The sequence below is a fragment of the Engystomops pustulosus genome, chromosome 6, assembly GCF_040894005.1.
Source record: "Engystomops pustulosus chromosome 6, aEngPut4.maternal, whole genome shotgun sequence".
In the NCBI taxonomy this organism is placed as follows: Eukaryota; Metazoa; Chordata; class Amphibia; order Anura; family Leptodactylidae; genus Engystomops; species Engystomops pustulosus.
The window spans coordinates 47,953,740-47,975,136 of record NC_092416.1 but is presented as its reverse complement, the minus strand read 5'-3'; the positions used below and the strand labels follow the sequence as shown (position 1 = coordinate 47,975,136).

The following is a 21,397-nucleotide window of genomic DNA, read 5'->3' as shown; positions in this document are numbered from 1 at the left end:
AAGAGCTCATAGGGGAACATTGACTAAGGTGCTTGCGCCAATTTTCTGTCGGACTTTGCACTCTCTTTCGGCTTGCACAGGTATTTAAGAAGTGTCTGTGGCGTTTTCTAGCGCGGCTGAACTATACCCGATGTGACACAAATTAGTGGGTGTTCTGCTGCTCAGTTGGACCGTGCGCCAGATTTAACTTGCAAAGTTAACCGACACAATTAACAGAACTCCCCATTTTATAGGTAAAAAAAAAGTTGTGCACTCTATCGGAGCAGTGCAGAGGGCGACAGATTCATGAAGAACGTGCCCCAGAAATCCTGAATCTGGCGCCCACACAGGCAAACTGCATATAGTACAGACTCCACTGTTCTAAGTTAACGTGCACCATTGAGTCTGCTAACATAACAATATTGGGGCAGATTTATCAAGCTGTCTGAAAGTCAGAATATTTCTAGTTGCCCATGGCAACCAATCACAGCTCCCCTTTAAAATATTGAGCAGTGGTAAAATGAAAGCTGAGCTATGATTGGTTGCCATGGGTAACTAGAATTATTCTGACTTTCAGACAGCTTGATAAATCTGCCCCATTGTCTATAAGTAGCATATTCATCTACACTACGTCCCTACCTCCCCACAAATACCCAGTAAGTCACATGGGTTACAATTTTTTTTTCAACTTTGTCCAAAATATCCCTAAAGTAAACCCATCACACTGAAAATGCAGTTAGATTTGCAGAGTACATGTTAGTGCCAGAGGTGGCACTCAGAGCCCTTTCTATGAGCACCCATGCCTTCACCCCAGTACAGAATTTGCTAGACGTGACTCAAGGCTTCCTCCTGCAGTTTAAGACAGCCATGGACATGCTATGCTCAGTTCTATTTTAAAGCGACACCTCCTTGGTTGCCAGGACTACACGAGAAGTGAGAAGGTGTGGACAGAGATGGATTATTGTTGGAGCTCCTGCTCTGGGTCCCCTGATTCTTCCTCTTCAGGGGACCCTGGAAGGAAGCTATAATCCAAATTTCTCCATCTTCTTTCTATTGTATTGGTGAACTCAGGACGGCAATACGATTGAAACTTGTGATACAGCTGGGATCAGTAGGTTACTACTTAAATTGTCATGTTGCACTTTGCGACATAAAAGTAAGTTTTGGTTCTAGGTTGGGCACTCTGTCTCTAAAAGGTTCGCCATCACTGCGGGAGAGTGAAAATCTACACAAAATCTGCATCAAATCCACAGCCCGGATTTGATGCTGAATTTTGCTTGAAATCACGTCAGATCAGGTAAGAGAAAAAAAAATCTGCATAAAAACACTAGATAGAGAACTACATGAAATCCACATGAAAAACACACATAAAATTGTGCGTATTGGATGTTGATTTTCATGCGGATTCTTCCCATGACAATCTGCAATGTGTGCAGATAGCCTTACAGAACCGCAAGCCGCTGGGCAAAATGATTTACCGGTTTGGTAGCAATGTTCAAGCGTAATTCGTAATTTTTTTTTTTAAGAATTAAAAAAACTACTTAAAAGAATAAGACTTGAGAGTTACAATTAATAATCACCTCTTATATAGCCCTTAGTCGCGGCTTAAGTACGCTCAAAACACGTAAGCAGACTTATAAGTGCAATTTTAAACTGCGATAATAAAGAAGTTAAAGGGTTAAAGAGTGTCAGCATTCCCTATTTTTGTCTGAAACGGAAAACTGGTTTCTAGGAGCAACCGGAACAATCAGAGCTCAGCTTCCATTCTATAAACTGCTGTCGGAAAATCAAAGCTGAGCTCTGATTGGTCGCCGTAAGCAACTAGAAGAGTTTTGCTTTTAGACACTAGTAATAAATCTCCCCCAATATTTCTATTTTTTTTTAGCACAATTAAAATGTATTTGTTCCCTCCAAGGAAACAGATATTTGTCTTCAATTTCTGCCAGTGATATATTATTTATATCGTACCTCTGCTCCATGTTACAAGCAGAATGCTCTGGGGAGGGAAACTATTATTCATTCTACCAGAAGTTCAAGCGCTAATATACCGAGGGGATAACGGATTTGGAATCATAATATTGAGATTCACTTTTTTTACGCAATCTTCGAAATAAATAATACATTAAAAACATTAGAACAGAGCGAAGCATCTCCACAACATCGCTGGAATATCAATAGCCCTTTAACATCAGGCTTTGTGATGGGAGGGTCCCAGTTGCTAGAAGAGATGGGGGGGAATCTGTAACCAGAACAAAGATCTGCATACAATATGACCAGATATAGTAAATAAGAATGGGCTTCCCTTCCATGGGTGTAACAACCAGTGTAATACACAGATATGCTTTAGTAGGGCCCATGTAAGATGACATATGCTGTGATGTCGATTGTACAGTGACCTTTTATTGGTGTGTTAAATGAAAACGTGGCTTCCTTCCTTGTTTAAAATTATGCTAATGAAGCGCTATTGTGGATGTTACCAGAGTCACTTTTTGCTGCAGCTTCACAGGCTGTTACACTGTACAGGAGCGCCTCCTCCCTTCCACTGTGTGCTGAAACTTCCTATGCTGTAAGATTATATCAGGCAAAGGAAAGGGGAAGTGCTGAGGGAGCAGAAAGGGTGGGAGTAACAGTGTAACAGTCAGGGCTTTTGTATTCCTTGAATAGGATATCTCAGTACTGTACAATATTCCTACAATGACATCACTATGTGCATTTCCTCATACTGTGACATCACTAAGTGCACCATTACTTTACAGTGAATTTATTGCAATGTGTCTACAGTAAATGTCTACTCTTTAGCCTGTTCTAACTTTACACCACATGTTGGAGTTCCTTACACGAAAGATTTTGTAGCATTTGTGTAAAATTTTTGCGTAATATCCTATTATCAACTATTGAAATTGTCAGTGGATTTATACTGTAAATGTATAGTTTGGAGTAGGAGCAAATTCTAGAAGGTCTCCTAGAATCATTAAGGGTCCTGATTGTCAAGCATTGATATATCTCCCCCTTAGTCTCCTTCGAGTCCTCTCTGTTTTGAACTTAGAAAAGCAGCTCTGAAATCTATATGGTTTATTATTATCTAGTAAGATTTTTATCGCTCTCATATGACAAGTTCTCTTCTATGACACTAATCCCAAACTTTAACAGCATAAACATAAGACCTGAATAGTCAATAGGAAGTAGAATGACTGGCACCACCTAAACACAGGTATAGAACCACAGTCCACGTCCGACAGACACAGCCACACGTCGGGACCGGCAAGGGGGATCCTGCTGCGGGGTGCACATCCAAGCTTCACGGAGGGCACAATATCAACATCCAAAGGAGGTAAGAAAAAACGGCACTCACCGATCTCAAGCAGATGCATCACTCACCCCTGTCCTGATTCCTTCCCGAATAAAGTTTCCACTGCTTGAGATCGGTGAGTGCCGTTTTTTCTTACCTCCTTTGGATGTTGATAAGACCTGAATAGGGTCATCCATATAGTAATTACCCTCTTAAAGTTCAGGATTTGTCAGCAGGAGCCAGGGGTCACGTGACTCCCAGGCAGCAGGACTCAGGACTTTCCGTGTCCTGCTGGCTTCCGTGGGATGGAGGATGGTGTAGAGTCATTACTGTCTGGCATAATCACTGCCCTGTCATTGGTTAGAGGGATGTACCAAAGACTTTCCACAAACTCCCTCCAACAGCTGATATGGGAGTGGTCATGATGGAGAGAGCGTGCAGACAGTAATGACAGAATGGCCTCCTCTATTTACCAGAAGCCGGCAGGACACAAGGCATCACAGGATCACAGGTCAACCCCTGTAAATGCACTCAAATAATTCATGCAACCAAAGGCATATACAACATACCAGTAGACCATGGACTTTCAATGGAGCCTTCAAGATTAGAATCTCCATTCTGGTCAATCCCATCATCTTAATGGGTAGTGAGAAGTTTTGCACAGCTTTTCATATGGTTATCAATCGTAATCACCCTAAGGTCATGGATATAGATATTGGGATGTCTTAAAGGACATCTCCCACCAGGACGAAGGATTGTAAACCAAACACACTAACATACTGGTGTGGGACTCCTCTGGCAGGATCTGCTCTTGTTTAAGCTTCTTATGCCCTTATTTTTAAGGAAAAAAAAGGCTTTAATTATGCAAATGAGCCTAAGGGGCTCCAGGTTCCATTAACACCTATGGAGCCCAGAGCCCCTCAGACTCATTTGCATAACCTAGAAGCCTTTTTTTGTAAAAACATGGACAGAAGAAGCTAAAAGAAGAGCAGATCCTGCCAGAGGGGGCACACACCAGTATGTCAGTGTGCTTGGTATACAATCCTTCATCCTGGCGGTAGATGTCCTCTATTGTAAAACCTGGGAGTATAATGGGTGGATTATTCAGGATTTTGTCATGGGTTTTTTACATTTCTATGTAAAAATAAATATAGCTCTTTGCAGATGACTTACCATCATGTCTATGGGAAGGATTATCAGTCTCCGGTAACAGCTCTTGGTCCGGGGGCTGCTGGGCGCTAGATGACTCCATTAATGATGGATGGCTATTGTCCTGCCTCGGCTTTTCCTTGGATATATATGACAATGGATAACTTATACATTCGTAACCACTGTGGATAAACAACGCTTACATTAACCGTAGGAAAAATAAATTCCCATGTATCGCCTACACGTTGACAAAATCTCCACTCAGGTAGCATTTTACATGAAAGCTCCTTCCCACATTCTACACATCATAGTTATTTCCCTACTCTTAGAGATGACAAATAACAGTGAATGACAGGGAAAACAAACCTCCTGTTATAAGCACCAACACTTCTGCATTTCTGCAATGCTTCAACATTTTAGGTCTATAAGCACTTGTTTCATTTCCAGGACTCGGAGTTGATAAACTGCACTTAGGTTTCTGTAGAAAGCACTTGTTTTAAGAGCCTGGCTGTAGTTATAGGGGCACGGGGGCTGTAGAGGTCCCAGGAAAGGGGGCACATATGGGATGAGTCTATGCAGTTTACTACTAACATGATATAATAGACAGTAAATTAGAGAAATTAATCATCTTGTTATAGAGCAGGAGGAGCTGAGCAGATTGTACACAGTGTCCTATCTGTTGGTATCATGTTATAGAGCAGGAGAAGCTGAGCAGATTGTACATAGAGTCCTATCTTCAGGCAGCATGTTATAGAGCAGGAGAAGCTGAGCAAATTGTACATATACTCCTATCTTCAGGCAGCATGTTATAGAGCAGGAGAAGCTGAGCAGATTGTACATAGAGTCCTATCTTCAGGCAGCATGTTATACAGCAGGAGAAGCTGAGCAGATTGTACATAGAGTCCTATCTTCAGGCAGCATGTTATATAGCAGGAGAAACTGAGCAGATTGCACATAAAATGGTATTAACAGCAAAATTACATTTTGGATCAACTCTTTAAGGCTTCTGTGTTATAAAAAACAAATCAGTGATATGATGAGTTATGCCTTGTACAGGTTGCATTAATTACATATGCAACATCCCCCACCGGGGCCTAGCCCTTGAGGTGAGGCCTGGAGACAGCCGGGGCCCGCGGTACCGGAGTGGCTGGCGGTTGCGGCCTAAGCACGCTATTGTCACGGTGCTTGGTACGGGGGAACCGGAGGGCTGTCCTACAGCCTGGCAGGTCTCCAGCAGGGTGGTGTTGGCAAGAAAAGATGAGGGAGAGGCTGCTATAGCGGATCTCCCTGGGGCAACCCCTTAAGGTCCCGAGTGTGAGTCTCTGGGTGATGGACAGGGTGCCGGTGATGAAGGCAGCCGTATTAGCAGGGACCAGACGGAGACAGAAGTTGAAGAAAACAACTTACAGTTCTTTATTTGAACCGGCAGGAACCGCAGCAAACGTGCCTTTAACAGGTAGATGGAGTGCTGAGATGTGAGTTGGAGGGAGCCTCAGGAGATAGTTCACCAGCCTGGATGTAGAGGGCAGGCTGGGAGGCAGCTGTGTCCTGGTAGGAAGCTTCAGCTTGTCCTGTAGGGCTTCAGGTATCACCTTTAAAGGTAAGATGATACCCCTTTTCCTCACTACACTAACTCTAGTCTGATACTCCACTCTTCAGAGGCAGGGGCTAAGCTCTTCCTGCTCTGGTATGGGCTAGACAGAGATTTCTCACTCACTCACTCACTGATCTCTAGGATTCCACACTAGAATAATCAACCAGAACATTCCTGGCCAGAGGTTTTATTACCTCCCTTTGGTCAGGTGGTGGCTGCTCCTCCAATCACATCTCAGCTCACAAAGCACAGGATGTAACACATATCATTGGACAACAGCATCTTGCATCATACAAAATACTTAACCTCTGCCTTGCCAGGCAGGATTCACCACTGCAATATCCCTATGTCCTATCAGAACCATGTTGTGTAATGGGATTACATGCAGGTGGGACGTATTCGCAAACCCTACCTCGCCATTGCATCGGCGAGGGTGTTGCATACCCCGGGGGCAATTGAAAGAGCCGCCCTCGGCTCGACTACAGATGGTTTGGGGCACAGAGGGGGCTAAGGGCACTTCTAGGAAGTGCAGGCTATGTGAGGTGTAGGGACAAACCGCCCATGGTCCTGGAGACAGGCACCTGGGTTGGTGTCGGACTAAGACAAAACATGTAGTTGTATGACAGTTGGTCGCTAACGCCATTAACCCCTTAACGCTCTGCGCCGTAGCTCTACGGCGCAGAGGTATAAGGGATGTATGAAGAGGGCTCACGGGCTGAGTCCTCTTCATACAGAGGTGGGGGTTTTTGCATTATGCACAAAACCCCCACCGCTAATAACCGCGGTCGGTGCTAGCACCGATCGCGGCTATTAACCCTCTAAACGCTGCCCGCAAAGTCGCGGGCGGCGTTTAAAAGACGGCGGCGCGCGGGCGCCGCCATCTTTTTTTCGATCGCCACGCCCCCGAACGTCATCGGGGGGCGGCGATCGGTTACCATGGTAGCCTCGGGTCTTCTTTTGACACGAGGCTACATGGTTTATGCAGGTTCGTTACAATGAGCCAGTGGCTCATTGTAATGTAAGACCTGCAAAAACGCCATATATTGCAATACTGTAGTATTGCAGTATATGGTAGGAGCGATCTGACCATCTAGGGTTAATGTACCCTAGATGGTCTAAAAAATAGTGAAAAAAAAAAGAAAAAAAAAAGTTTAAAAAATAAAAAAAATTAATAAAATATTAAAAGTTCAAATCACCCCCCTTTCCCTAGAACGGATATAAAACATAACAAACAGTAAAAATCACAGACATATTAGGTATCGCCGCGTCCCAAAATGCCCGATCTATCAAAATATAAAAACGGTTACGGCCGGCGGTGACCTCCGAGGCGGGAAATGGCGCCCAAATGTCCGAAATGCGACTTTTACACCTTTTTACATAACATAAAAAATGAAATAAAAAATGATCAAAATGTCGCACAGACCTCAAAATGGTAGCAATGAAAACGTCGCCTCATTTCGCAAAAAATGACCCCTCACACATTTCCGTGCGCCAAAGTATGAAAAAGTTATTAGCGTCAGAAGATGGCAAAAAAATTTTTTTCTTTTTTGTACACATTCGTTTAATTTTTGAAAATGTATTAAAACACAATAAAACCTATATAAATTTGGTATCACCGCGATCGCACCGAACCAAAGAATAAAGTAGGCGTGTTATTTGGAGCGAAGAGTGAAAGTCGTAAAAACTGAGCCCACAAGAACGTGACGCACGTGCGTTTTTTTTTCAATTTTTCCACATTTGGAATTTTTTTTCAGCTTCGCAGTACACGGCATGTTAAAATAAATAACATTACGGGAAAGTAAAATTTGTTACGCACAAAATAAGCCCTCACACAGGTCTGTATACGTAAAAATGAAAAAGTTATGGATTTTTGAAGTTGGAGAGCGAGAAATTAGCCGAAAAACCCTCCGTCCTTAAGGGGTTAAACCGAACTGTACAGTAGGAAAGGTGTGGTGTCATGTCCTGTAATCCACTCCTTGCACCAAGGCCTGTATATTTGTTTTATCAACGCTTCTTCCCTGGCGGCAATTATATAGTGTATATATGCATACATTGGCATATGTGACACAATAAAACATTGTACTACATAGAGACGGTCCGACACAGCCACTCTGCAACCTGAAAAGCCTATGAAAGGGTTAATGCAGACTACTGGCATATATGACAGTGTGCAAACAGGTTAATTCACATTGGCTTAGGAGCCCAATGGGTACACATCTTGAACGTTACAAACGTTACAGAGGTGGATAGACTACTCAGGGTAGCAAGATAGCAAATGTCTCTTTCCTGAAAAGAAAAAGGCATAAAGAAGTGCAAGCAGAATGTCCATACCTAGAAAGGAAGGCATTAAGTGCAAAATAATAGTCAATAGCAATAGCAACTTTTCCCTGGAGTATCTGGCGAAAGTCTCTCAGAAGGTCTCTACTGACAAAGTCCATCTTCTGGGTACAGCCCTTGATGTGGGGAAAAGTGCAATGAAGAAGCAAAGGGTCTCCTCTATGTGTAGAGGGACAGAGTCCTTTGAAGAAATTCTCTGCTGTGGCAGAGAAAGGGTGCTATCATAGCACATGACAGTGTGTAATCTCTTGACTGAGATAAATAAGGGTAAGAGTCTCAGGAAAGTCTCTGGCTCTTTGGGGCAAATGGAGACAAAAATATACAATATGTACAATGTACCTGGAGAGGGCTACAGCCCTTCAGGGATTAGTCAGTATCGCTGGGTTCGGCAAAGACAGGATCCAGCTCCTGCAGGGAATCCTGTACATCCTCAGCGGGAGTAGGTACCGGCTGGGGACACCCGGTGGCAGCAGTGGGTACTGCAGGTGCAGCAACATCCTCCGGACCTTCAGGGGGAGAAGCGCTGTCGCCCGGGGTGTCGGCTGTTCCAGCCGGGGGCTCAACTGAGCCAGGGACCACAGAGGGGTCCAGGAAGAAATAAACAGAGTCCAGCGGCCGTGCCGCGGCTCCTTCCAGCTCCGGTTCTTCCGGGGCCGGGTCATCACCCCATTGGTAACCGGCAAGGGGAGATGCGGGCCTAGATGGAACCTCCGGACAAGGTTCACTAGCCGGGATGTCTTCTCCCACAGAAGAGCCGCGGGACCTGGCAATGCTCCCGGCAGGGGAGACAGTGGGGGTGGCGCCCTGGATCATGCCCGGCCCATGGATAGCAATGGGACCCGTACTCACAATTACTGTGGATGGGGCATTCACGTGGGTCACCGCCCGGGGACTTGCAGCCGAGGAGGAAGAGGTGTTCGGAGACTCCGGCCACTCGTCGTCCTCATACCAGTCGTCCTGCGGGAAGTAACGGTCCTCGTCGGAATCGGGGATCCGGATCACGCCAGCCGCCCAGGGTCCTCGAGGTCCTTCCTGCAGGGAGAACTCGATGCACTCTCCCGGCTTCAGGTTGTGCAGGCTCTCCGGCAGATCAGGTCTCTTGACGGACCGGCGGGGTATAAATACTTCCCGTCCGGTGTAGTCCTGGATGGCGAAGCCATAGCCCTTCCGCTTGTCGAAGAACCGGACCATGCCGGTGGTGCGATTCTTCTCGACCCAAGCTCCAGCTGTAGATCGGCCGGCCATGTACCGCTGGGCCTCCTTCTCTCGGCGTCGCTGGTCCGAGACAGCGTCTCGGAGTCGCCGGCGGGCGGCCTCACCTCGGCCTTGAGGCTGCGGAGGTTTCGGTGCTGGGGCTTGTGGCTCCGGTTCAGGCTCGGATCTCCTTGGACGACAGGTAGGTGCCGGGACAGGAGCAGGAACCACCGGAGGGTCAGGAACCACCACATCGGGGCCAGCAGGCCGCGCAGCAGGAGTAGTAGGCCTCGGAGCAGGTGGAGCGGCAACACTAGGCCCAGGCGTTTGCTCAGCAGGAGTCGGGGCCTCCCCACGTGGCGCCTCCACGTGGACCCGCGGTACCGGGATGGTAGCCGGGATAGGGACGAGGAACCGCCCGGGTGGGATTTGGTACTGCGTCACCGTTTGGTAACATGTCCTGGTGACGAAGGCCCGAGTCAATCCTCGGTGCAGCCGATGTCCAGCGGAGGGTCTTCGGACAGGCTGCGCAGAGACCACCACCATAGTCTCTAGGACCTCGTAAAACTCCGGACGCTCCACAGGAGGGAGAGGCGGAGGACCCCACATGGCGTTGTCCTCTCTGTCCAAAGTCCACTCCAGTTCTGGCGCTTCTCTGAGGCAGGGCAGGAAGTCCGCCTCGAGCCAGTGGGAGGAGTCCAAGTCCTTCCCGCCAAGAGCTGTGGCGGGCTCTAATTTTTCCTGCGCCACAGGAGGCGGGGTTCGCGCGCTTCGCGCGGGGGTGGAGCTTGATGCGTCATCTGGGTTTCCCGCCAGTGAAGGTTTTGGCGGGCTGGAATTATTTGCTGCGCCACAGTTTCTGAGGTAAAAATCTTTAGGCGCGGCAGCGCCGGATGTAGCAGAGCTGGTACAGTTCTTGCCAGGATTAACCTCTGGAGTGCGGGAGCGGCGCTCGACCGCACGTGGCAGCAGTATAACACAGTTCATTCCAGAAACACACAAGTCCTTGGGCCTAAACCCGGATGGCAGCAGGGTTAGGCAGCACAGTCTTTTAATAAAGGAAAGTCTTTAATGCTGTAATAAGGCACAGAAGTCTATATCCTGTTCGTGACGCCACTTGCAACATCCCCCACCGGGGCCTAGCCCTTGAGGTGAGGCCTGGAGACAGCCGGGGCCCGCGGTACCGGAGTGGCTGGCGGTTGCGGCCTAAGCACGCTATTGTCACGGTGCTTGGTACGGGGGAACCGGAGGGCTGTCCTACAGCCTGGCAGGTCTCCAGCAGGGTGGTGTTGGCAAGAAAAGATGAGGGAGAGGCTGCTATAGCGGATCTCCCTGGGGCAACCCCTTAAGGTCCCGAGTGTGAGTCTCTGGGTGATGGACAGGGTGCCGGTGATGAAGGCAGCCGTATTAGCAGGGACCAGACGGAGACAGAAGTTGAAGAAAACAACTTACAGTTCTTTATTTGAACCGGCAGGAACCGCAGCAAACGTGCCTTTAACAGGTAGATGGAGTGCTGAGATGTGAGTTGGAGGGAGCCTCAGGAGATAGTTCACCAGCCTGGATGTAGAGGGCAGGCTGGGAGGCAGCTGTGTCCTGGTAGGAAGCTTCAGCTTGTCCTGTAGGGCTTCAGGTATCACCTTTAAAGGTAAGATGATACCCCTTTTCCTCACTACACTAACTCTAGTCTGATACTCCACTCTTCAGAGGCAGGGGCTAAGCTCTTCCTGCTCTGGTATGGGCTAGACAGAGATTTCTCACTCACTCACTCACTGATCTCTAGGATTCCACACTAGAATAATCAACCAGAACATTCCTGGCCAGAGGTTTTATTACCTCCCTTTGGTCAGGTGGTGGCTGCTCCTCCAATCACATCTCAGCTCACAAAGCACAGGATGTAACACATATCATTGGACAACAGCATCTTGCATCATACAAAATACTTAACCTCTGCCTTGCCAGGCAGGATTCACCACTGCAATATCCCTATGTCCTATCAGAACCATGTTGTGTAATGGGATTACATGCAGGTGGGACGTATTCGCAAACCCTACCTCGCCATTGCATCGGCGAGGGTGTTGCACATACAATTCACACTGTAGGTGCATTCAAAATGAGGAAGGGGAGGATCCCAGAATGGTCATGGGCAAGTGGATTTGTACACTTGGTCTGCTCTTATGTGATTTCTAATGGATTTATGGTTCTATTATTTTATGGACTTTCTATATAAGCACCTTGGATGAATTTATGTCAAGTGTATCAAATAGATGTAAAATTAGCAAATTTAAGTAAAAAATGCATTTTGACAGCACTTATGGGGGCACATTTACTTACCCGGTCCGGAGGAGAAAGTTGTGCACTGTGCCGCGATTCACTTACATCATGAGCCCGACTTGCTGAATGTGTCGCTTCCCCGTCAGGTCTGCAGAGTTCACCATCTTCCTTTGGTGCATGTAAGTGCTTGGCTTGCGACACAATTTTTCAGGTTTGTCCGAATCCGTTTGATCGTTTGATTTGTGTTGCATGAAAGCCGGCGAGATTGCGCCAAAATCCGATCGTGTGCGACACAATACCCTTTTAAATTCGGTGCAAATACGAAATCTTCGGAATATCCGACGTTTATGCAGTCCACGGACCCTTAGTAAATGAGCCCCATGGTGTGAATTGTACCTATTGATGTGAGCTGAGTCTGGGAGAAACACTACTCATACACCTGCCCACTAACCACATTACCTTGATGCCTAGAACAGGTTTTCCACTCTTAGCAAATACATTTTGTATGTATAATGAAAGTTATACAATTTTCCAATACCCTTTTAACATCAGTTCCTCAAAATGTTCTAGATCTCAGCTTGTTGCCATTCAATAGGAAGATTCACAGGGGGAGATATACAAAAAGGGGCATATTTATCAGGACCTCTGCGCCACTTGTGATTATTTGCCCCAATCCGCCACCTTCACACCAGTGGGGTGGGAAGGGGCGTCAAGGGGGGGGGGGGCGGCGCGTTACTGTCCCCACGCCTGCGCACTTGTTGCTGCCGGCGACTTTTCATATGTGAATAGTCGCCGGCTGCGGTTTTTTCTACGCCAGGCAGCCTCCCGCCCCGATACATCAAGAGGCAGAAGCCTCTTGATGTATCCCGCTGCGAATATGCAGCAGCGGGGCTATCATACGCTGGCGCTCGTGCCCCAAAGTGTCTGTGAATAGACCAGGGCAGAGTCAGACTCTATAGCCAGATAAATCATGCCGGATATGCTGGATAACGTGTCTGGTGAAGCTTAGGGCTGTGGAGTTCTACATTACACCTACTATTAGTTTTTCTAGTTTGTGTCACACAGGTGCACGGCTCATTATATCCCCGGTCATGTGATGTCACACAGGTGCAAGGCCCGTTGTATCCTTGGTCATGTGATGTCACACAGATGTGCATGGCAAGTTATAACAAACAGCTCTGATTACTCTCTATGATATAACAAGCACCTGTGTGACATCACATGACCAGGGATATAAGCAGCCGTGCACCTGTGTGACATCACATGACCAGGGATGCAACGAGCTGTGCATCTGTGTGACATCACTTGACCAGGGATACAACGAGCCGTGCACCTGTGTGACATCATATAACCAGGGATACAATGAGCCCTGCAACTGTGTGACATCATATGTCCAGGGATACAATGAGCCCTGCACCTGTGTGACATCACATGACCAAGGACCGTTTTTATCCACAGGTAGTAAACAATGACACTTCCTATAGAAGGACAGCAAGCAGAGATCTAGAAAAGGGCGAGGATTTGATACAGAAAGTATATTGGAAAATTTGTATAACTTTTCATCTTACAAAGAACAACCTTTATTTGCAGAACCGGACAAGCTTTTTAACAAAAGGTACATGATTAGATAATAATTATGTTACACTCCAGCCCTATCCATGCCCTCGTATTAGATATAACACAGTACATACGTTTGTAAGAATTCTCCATGATTTATCACCATGAATAGTAAATATACATACAATGGCGTCTGAAATGGCTTTTCTTCAAAATCTTCTATCAATTCCAAAATGCTGGTAGTCTGAGATTTTGCAGATGGTGAATGTTTTATTCCAGCGCTGATTCTCAATACTCGTCCGTTTTCATCTGAAAAGGGAATACACGATGAGTATCATAATATGTAATCGACTTCTAGCCGCGGCGTAACCCATTTTATTCATTATACACCAAGTAAGAATATGGGAAATCTAGAAAATGTCAGAAGGCTCTAGAAGACGTATAAGAAAATGAGGGTGATGTAACAATTTGTCTTGGTCACTATGTCATCAGGAAGACCCTGGAGTGTTCATTAAAGGACCCTGGAAATTATCCAAAGATACATTGGAAGTTAGGATTTCTCTTAGGGGATTCCCAGTGGGTATACATTAGCAGCCATATCTGACCACATCCTCTCCAAAACGAGGGAAGGTAATCAACAGATCCCCTGCAATTTATCATTTGCCGGCTACTACTCGGAAATTAATATTCTTCCGAATACTTGTCAGACACAACAATTGCCATATTCCGAATAAGAAAAGAATTCTACTAATGTATTATTGCTGTCACATTAGTCTGGGGAGAGTTTCCCCATCTATAACAAGCAATGGTGGACTGTATATCCGGGTGCTTAATTATTTTGGGATCATAAAAATCACCATCTACAAATATAGCTACTTCTAAGTGGGTTATCCTGTTTTATTCTGTACTACATGCAGTTTAGAAGAACAGATTTATCAAGACTGTCATAAGGATAAATTATGTGTCTTTACATAGATTGTCATTAAAACCTATGTCCAATTGTCAGGAGTCCAACCAATGAGACCCCCTGATCACCAGAGTGAAGTACCGTATTTTTTGGACTATAGTCCAGTGCGCCTTATATATGAACCTAGAAGATTTAGCAGGCATTTATTGACGGTGCGCCTTATAATCCGGTGCGCCTAATAGTCCGAAAAATACTGTAGTAGTAGTATTAGGAAGTTCTTTGCCACTTTTGCCAACCATCTGTCCTGGAAAAAGTCGAGGCGTCAAAACAAATGTTGTCTATGGGCGAGGCAGGAGAGCTGCCCTGGACAGCTATTAGATGGAGGGTCACTTGTATGGCCACATACAGTCAGATGACCACAGGTACCCATCTTAAAAGGAACCTGTCACCACAGATCCCCCTCATAAACCACAAACAGTACCCAATAGTAGAGTGTACTAAACCAACATGGGGAGAGAAAAAGAACTGGACCGCACATCCACACATCACACAATGATCTAATGCCGCTAGGCTACATTATATAACGTAGTAGTAGAGTGTAATAATGTTCCAAAGATGCCCTAATGTATATTATTGCTGTCACCATTTGTGAAAAATAACTTTAATTCCCGCTAATTGCATTCTTAAAGGGTTTGGCCACCTCATGTTTTTTGTAACGTGTGTGCAAATGTGGGGGGCAGGATATTAGGAAATTTGCCAATAAACATCTATTAATAGTTCTGCTCCACTTTCCTGATATGTACAGTGAAGCCTCCTGTCTTTTACCTCATTCGCCAGAGATTCCTGTCCATAAAATGGCCGCAGGTGGAGGGTCGTGTGATCGCTGTCCATGAGCAATCGCCCTGCCAGGACCTTATAATAGTATTCATGAATATAAGATCAGTACAGAAGGATTTGTGAAAGCTGGAGGAATAGGCAGAGAAATGGTTGACAAGGTTTAATAAAAAGTTATGCACTTGGGCCATGGAAACAAGAGATGAATAAAGTATATACTCAAGTATAAGCAGAGTTTTTCAACATAATTTTTGTGCTGAAAATGCCCCACTCAGCTTATAATCGAGTATATAAGAGGCATCCTTTTCTCCCCACAGCACCTCTTCGTGTTCCCGGATGGCAGATGCACATCTATGCAATCTGCCAGCACTCAAACCATGACGCGGTAGTGTTTCTGCCTGCTGACGTCATAGATAACAGAGACGTGGGAACACGAAGAAGTCCTGCGGGAAGAAGAGGACGCGGGTGTCAGCGCCAAAGGGTGAGTACTAAGTATATTTTTTTAAGGGGCACTCTGCTGGACATTATATTAAGGGGGGCACCAGTGTATAAAAAAGGACGTAGTAGAACTGGAATGGGTGCAGAGGAGAACGACCAAGATTATTAGGGGAATGGGGGGACTAGAATACAATGACAGATGACCTAATTTGGGATTATTCAGTTTAGAAAAAAGACGACTGAGGGGAGACCTCATTACAGTGTACAAATATCTGAATGGGCAGTACAAGCTTCACAGGTAAGGCTTTAGTGCATCTAGGACCAAGTAAAAGAGAGGAGACTCACTCCCGCAATGTCATACACAGTGCACCTGTGGAAATGGCCGGTTCCAGCCCTGTGGGTCCCTGGATTTCTCCATGCACCGGAACTCCACAGAGTAGGATGACATCACCACATGAGGTGGGGTAGCTTGACTGTATGGCGGAACTCCCCCACTTCCTTGACTATACATTGAGAATGTACTGAGATGGAATAAGAGTTATTTTTTACGAATGATGGCAGCGGTAATATACATCTTTGGAATATTATAACTCTACACTTATAGGTACTGGTTGTGGTTTATTGGTGAGATCTGTGGTGACAGGTTCCCTTTAAATCTGAGGAATTGAGGTATTTGTGAATCTGACTGCATAGGTTTGTTTGTAGTCTGTAACCTTGGATACACATAGGAATTCATGAAGAAACCAAAAAGTAGAAACACATAAATAGTGGTTATATATGTGGATATTTATTTTACTTGTAATACTAGTAATGAACAGAATTTTAAGAAAACGAAGTCATATGAATTAACACCATGCGCTGTGTCTGTTGCCTTCTAGCGACATAATGAATGCTAAATTCATGCACGACACATGTCTCAGACAATGAAAGGAGAAGTCTGGTTGCTATGGTGTTAATAGAGATTTGCACCTTTCAGCAACGCTGTTAAATGACCCTTATATGATTCACTGCATCAGACAAATCATTTAAGCAGTCAAGGTGAGTGACTAACGCATCGCTAGTTATCATTGTTGTGTTCATGTGAGATCTAGTCCAATCACACAAGTCAAGGCTGAATAACTGCGGCAAGTAGATACTAAAAACTAGAACGTGCAGATACCAAAATACCAATTTGGGGGTAGACCAAAAAAGTGGCCAACAAAAAAAAGACAAAATCAAACTCCCTCCAGGTAGCCAAATGGCTTAATTTAGTCATTCAGAAACCTTACCCACTTCCCCTTAACCATGAGTCCCTGTGAGCAAATCACAATGGGGCACATTTATCAAGAACAGTGCAAACTGCACTATGGGCAGATTGCCTGTGTTGTGTGCAGGAGGCGCCAGATTCAGGATCTTTGGCGTACGTTCTTAATAATTCTGGCGCCCTCAGTACGGCTCTGATGGAGTTCACAGACTTTTTTTCGGTGCATCTTTAACATAGAGCATGCAACACATTTTTGTCGGACTCTGCACGATAAATGTGGCACAGGATCCGACTAGGCACCTTTCAGTGCAACACATATGTGATGCAGACACTTCTTAAATACCTCTGCAAGCAGTTTGTACAATGAAAGAACGTGCAAAGTCCACCAGAAAACTGCCGCAACGTCCTAAGTGAATGCACCCCGATGTTTTCTGAGGATTTAAGGAAGTCCATTATAAGAGATGACCGAATCATCAAAGCTTCTTTAAAACATTGGGGGTCAACTACTAAGGGCCCAATTTGCGTTTTCCCGACGTGTTACTCGAATATTTCCAATTTGCGCCGATTGTTCCTGCATTCCCCCGGGTTTTTGGTGCACGCGATCGGATTGTGGCGCATCGGCGCCGGCATGCACGGGACGGAAATCGGGGGGGTTGGGGGGGCGGCGTGGCCGAACGAAAACCCGACTGATTCGGAGAAACTGCCGCATTTTAAAAAAAACAAAAAGTGTCGCTCGACACACGCTTACCTTCACCGGGAATAGGATCGTGAACACCGCGGGGGATCTGGAGGATGTTGGAGGAACTGCCTTAGTGAATCGCCGGAAGACCCGAATCCACCGCAGAGAACAGGCCGCTGGATCACGAATGGACCGGGTAAGTAAATCTGCCCCATTGTGTCCAAGTCGATGTTGCCAGTGGAGTTGCTTTTTTTCCCCTTAGCGATATACTAACTAAGCTCCCAGCCAGTTCCAGGTGCACCAGTTCAGTACCACCCTGCTGACCCTCGAGAACCAAATTGGTATATTGGTTGCTAACTGTTTGCTTGGAAATGAAGGCCTATGGCCTCTAACCTAACTAAACCAGTTCTCTACACTGATGAGATGCAAACACTTTGAAACAGGGCTGTCTGGGATTCTGTCTACTGGTTTGGCTATTGCCCCACATCATGTCACTAAGCTTGTAGTAAGTCAGGCTTGATTTACAGGGCTACTTTTCAATGTAGTACCAAGTTTTCCTATCCCATCCGGCAAAATGTTTCTGCATATTTCCTTCCCACAATCCCTAGCGAAGCATGCATGGTTTTTACTGTAAGTCTCTGTACATCTGCAAAGGTAGCCTTTTAAGTCATCTGCAAAGGTGGCCATCAGGAGTTTTGACTAATGATGTGGGGTAGGTGAAAATAACTAAAGGTTCTCTTTAAAGGAAATCTACCATCAAAATTAAGTATGAATAACCAGGGGCACTTATTCATAGATCCAGGCACCATCACTGTGGTTGTCTTCTTATATTTATTATCCAAAGCCTCCTTCCTTCTAAAATCATCTTTTATAATTATTCTAATGAGCCTTGGGGCGTTAGCTAACTTCACTGGTTGTTACAATGAACACAGCAGATCTCCCCTCCCACTGCACTTCCTGCTACTAAATTACACAGATGAAGGGGGAGAAAGGAGAGAGCAGGGGAATGAGAGAGACATGTTCTGCTCATTGTAACGTCCTGTGAATCCGTAGCACTGAGACCTATTAGCATAATTGTAAAAGTTGATTTTAGAAGGAAGGAGGCCATGGATAACAAATATAAGAAGCTTACCACAGTCCCGGTGCCTGGATCTATGAGTAAGTGCCCCTTGTTTATCATGTTTGATAGTAGATTTTCGTTAAGTAGTCATCAGAGGCACAACCTACTTATATTATATCAGACACCAAAAATCTTGTAATACTTTTCCCATTTCTAATTTAACGCCCTCCCCAAACATCTTATAAAAAGTAATACGTTCCTAAAACCCCATAAAAAGACGTCCGTAGTGTGACAAATTCTAGCGACCTTGCTTCCCACCACTATGAATGTGTGCATGGCACCTGGAAATTGAGTTTATTAAGAAGCCATTTACAGTTGGAGCTCTTGCATTGTATGGTTCACGCATCCTTCTATCCATCCAATTGTAAATCTTCGGGGTTATTTATGTGTGAGCTGCTGGTGCTGGCGGTTTTCTTCCCGCACTGAGGATGATTTAGCTTCTGCAGGCTCAAAAATAGCACCAGAGCACAAATTTTGGTACCGAGTCCGAGAAGAATATTTCAAAGGCGAGTTATTTATAGCCGGGCGCTACACGGCTAGAGGAAGCAGTAGTAAAAATATATTTATGTAGTAGAAGGATTGCATTGGAGTCCTGATGTAATTTTCATTCCAGTTGCCTCTGTAGAACAGGTGCAGATAGAGGAGATACAGTATATCTTTAAGACGGTGTTGTATTTTCAGGTCCTGCATTTGTGCTGGTGCTAAGCATTCATTTTTATATTATTATTCATACTATAAAAAATTCTCAATAATGTTATCTAGAAACCTCTACCTTCGTATATGTTTCATTTTTACATGTAACCGTTTTAACCCCTTAAAACACAAAGCCAATTTGACCTTTCTTATTTTTAAGGTCAATGTAATGGGATGCGGGACTAATTTTACCTCTAGTGTTGAGTGAGTATTTGTTTATTACTTATTTTTAATTGGTAATTTATTTTGCAATTAATACAGACACTATCATCAGCCATCATAAATAATGGTATGGATGTTTAAAGCTCTTACTGCTGTGTAGTAAATTAAGTTAAATGTGTATAAAACATTTATTTCATTTTTTTTTAAATTTTACTTTAATTTGTTTTGTGATACATAAAATTGATACAAAAATATTTTTCATAAAAAATACATTTATATTATACACACAGTTGTACAAAAGTTTTACTGAAAATCAATACACAAACTAAACAGTGTGATCACTGCCTTAGAGGGCATTAAGAAAGTTAATGTTCCACTCTCAAAAATTCCCGAAGATAGTTCTAATCGGTTAATATGGATTTTTCACCTCCATCATCATCCAGTTTACTTACTGAACCTACTCTATGGGGCAGATTTACTTACCCGGTCCATTCGCGATTCAGCGGCGCGTTCTTTGTGGAGGATTCGGGTCTTCCGGCGATTCACTAAGGTAGTTCCCCCTATGTCCACTAAGTGTCACTGCTGCGCTGAATTCCATTGGAGTTCACTGAAGTTCACCAAGCCAGGCCAGGTGCAGGTAAGCGCGTGTCAAGCGACACATTTTTTTTAAAAAATACGGCGTTTTGTCAGAATCCGATGGGTTTCCCGACGACCACGCCCCCGATTTCCGTCGCGTACATGGCGGCGCCGATGCACCACAATCCGATCGCGTGCGCCAAAATCCGGGGCAATTCAGGGAAAATCGTTGCAAAACGGTAAAATTCGGGTAACGCGACGTAAAAAGCGATTCGGCCCCTTAGTAAATGACCCCCTATATCTACATGTTATGGGAACTAGATTCTTAAAGGACACCTGTCACCCGAACATGCCCCCACATTCCATCCAGACCACCCATTACTGCTCTACATAAGTGTTCCTATTTTTCGCCCTCTGCCGTGTCATCACTGCAGAAATTGCCTTTTTTTGACTGGGGAACAATATGCAAATAAGTCCAATGATGACATGATTTGGTTTATGGTAATCGGTCCTCCAGACTCCTATCTTTCTTCTTTTCGTAGTCACGTCCCAAATCTTGTGCTTGCACATTTTCACCTTTCAGCCAGGGGTGAACCTGAACTCTCTGCTGCCAGAGGTAAGCTCTAGAACCGCACCCCCTCCACCCCATCCAGTAGTTATTTAAAACATTATTATTTTTAGCAAGTTGGTTCTCCATGCAGTGTCTCACATCCATGCTCACATTTTAAGTGTCAGGCACTGCTTTATAGCAGGTGACATGGCCCCTGATGCTGACCCCCATCTTGCTGCAGGTGCTGCTGTGTGAGGCAAGAGGTTCAACTTGCCTCATGACTGGTGCACCCCTGCTCTGAGCTAGCCTGCATCTCATACATTACCATAGTTCATAGAATGCGGCTCATTTCTTCCGCCTCTCTACAGATTCTTCTGTGAGCTGACGTTACAGGAGACTTGGGAGAGACGAGAGACTCGCTTTCTTTGGGGGTGTCAGTGGATTGACTGGGACTTGAAGTTGATGAGGACTGAAGGGGTAGCTCTCAGGGGTAGCAGAGAGGAGAGTCAGAATGGCAGGTTCATGAGTAAGCCAGACTCCTCTCCACTGCATTGCATGGATCGAACCCAGTGAACACTTATAAAGAGCAGAAACACATGGTCTGGTTGGAATGTGGTGACTTATTCAAGTGTCTTCCAGACGACCCCTAGTTACAGACGGACCTCTCTGCCCACTGTGACCTCTGGTGAAGCTCTCTGGATACTTTACTTTAGTCCCAGACTGCAGTGATCAGCTGTAAGGTGTCTGTAATGAAGCTTTATTGATAATCCTTGGTCCCATTACAGCAAAAAATTTTCAAACTCCAATTGTCACTGGGGCAAAATA

General features: G+C 45.2%; 1 protein-coding gene across 4 annotated transcripts in view; it reads right to left on the bottom strand.

Annotated features, from left to right (window-relative positions):
• MORN1 (MORN repeat containing 1) overlaps positions 1-21,397 on the bottom strand; it is a 249,449-nt gene that overhangs the window by 137,606 nt on the left and 90,446 nt on the right. For all 4 annotated transcript variants that reach the window (XM_072155971.1, XM_072155970.1, XM_072155972.1 and 1 more), the window contains exons 9-10: positions 13,556-13,679; positions 4,442-4,599 (exon numbers count right to left, since the gene is read on the bottom strand). In XM_072155971.1, the coding sequence (XP_072012072.1) occupies positions 4,442-4,599; positions 13,556-13,679 (282 nt within the window). The remainder of the gene's footprint in view (positions 1-4,441; positions 4,600-13,555; positions 13,680-21,397) is intronic.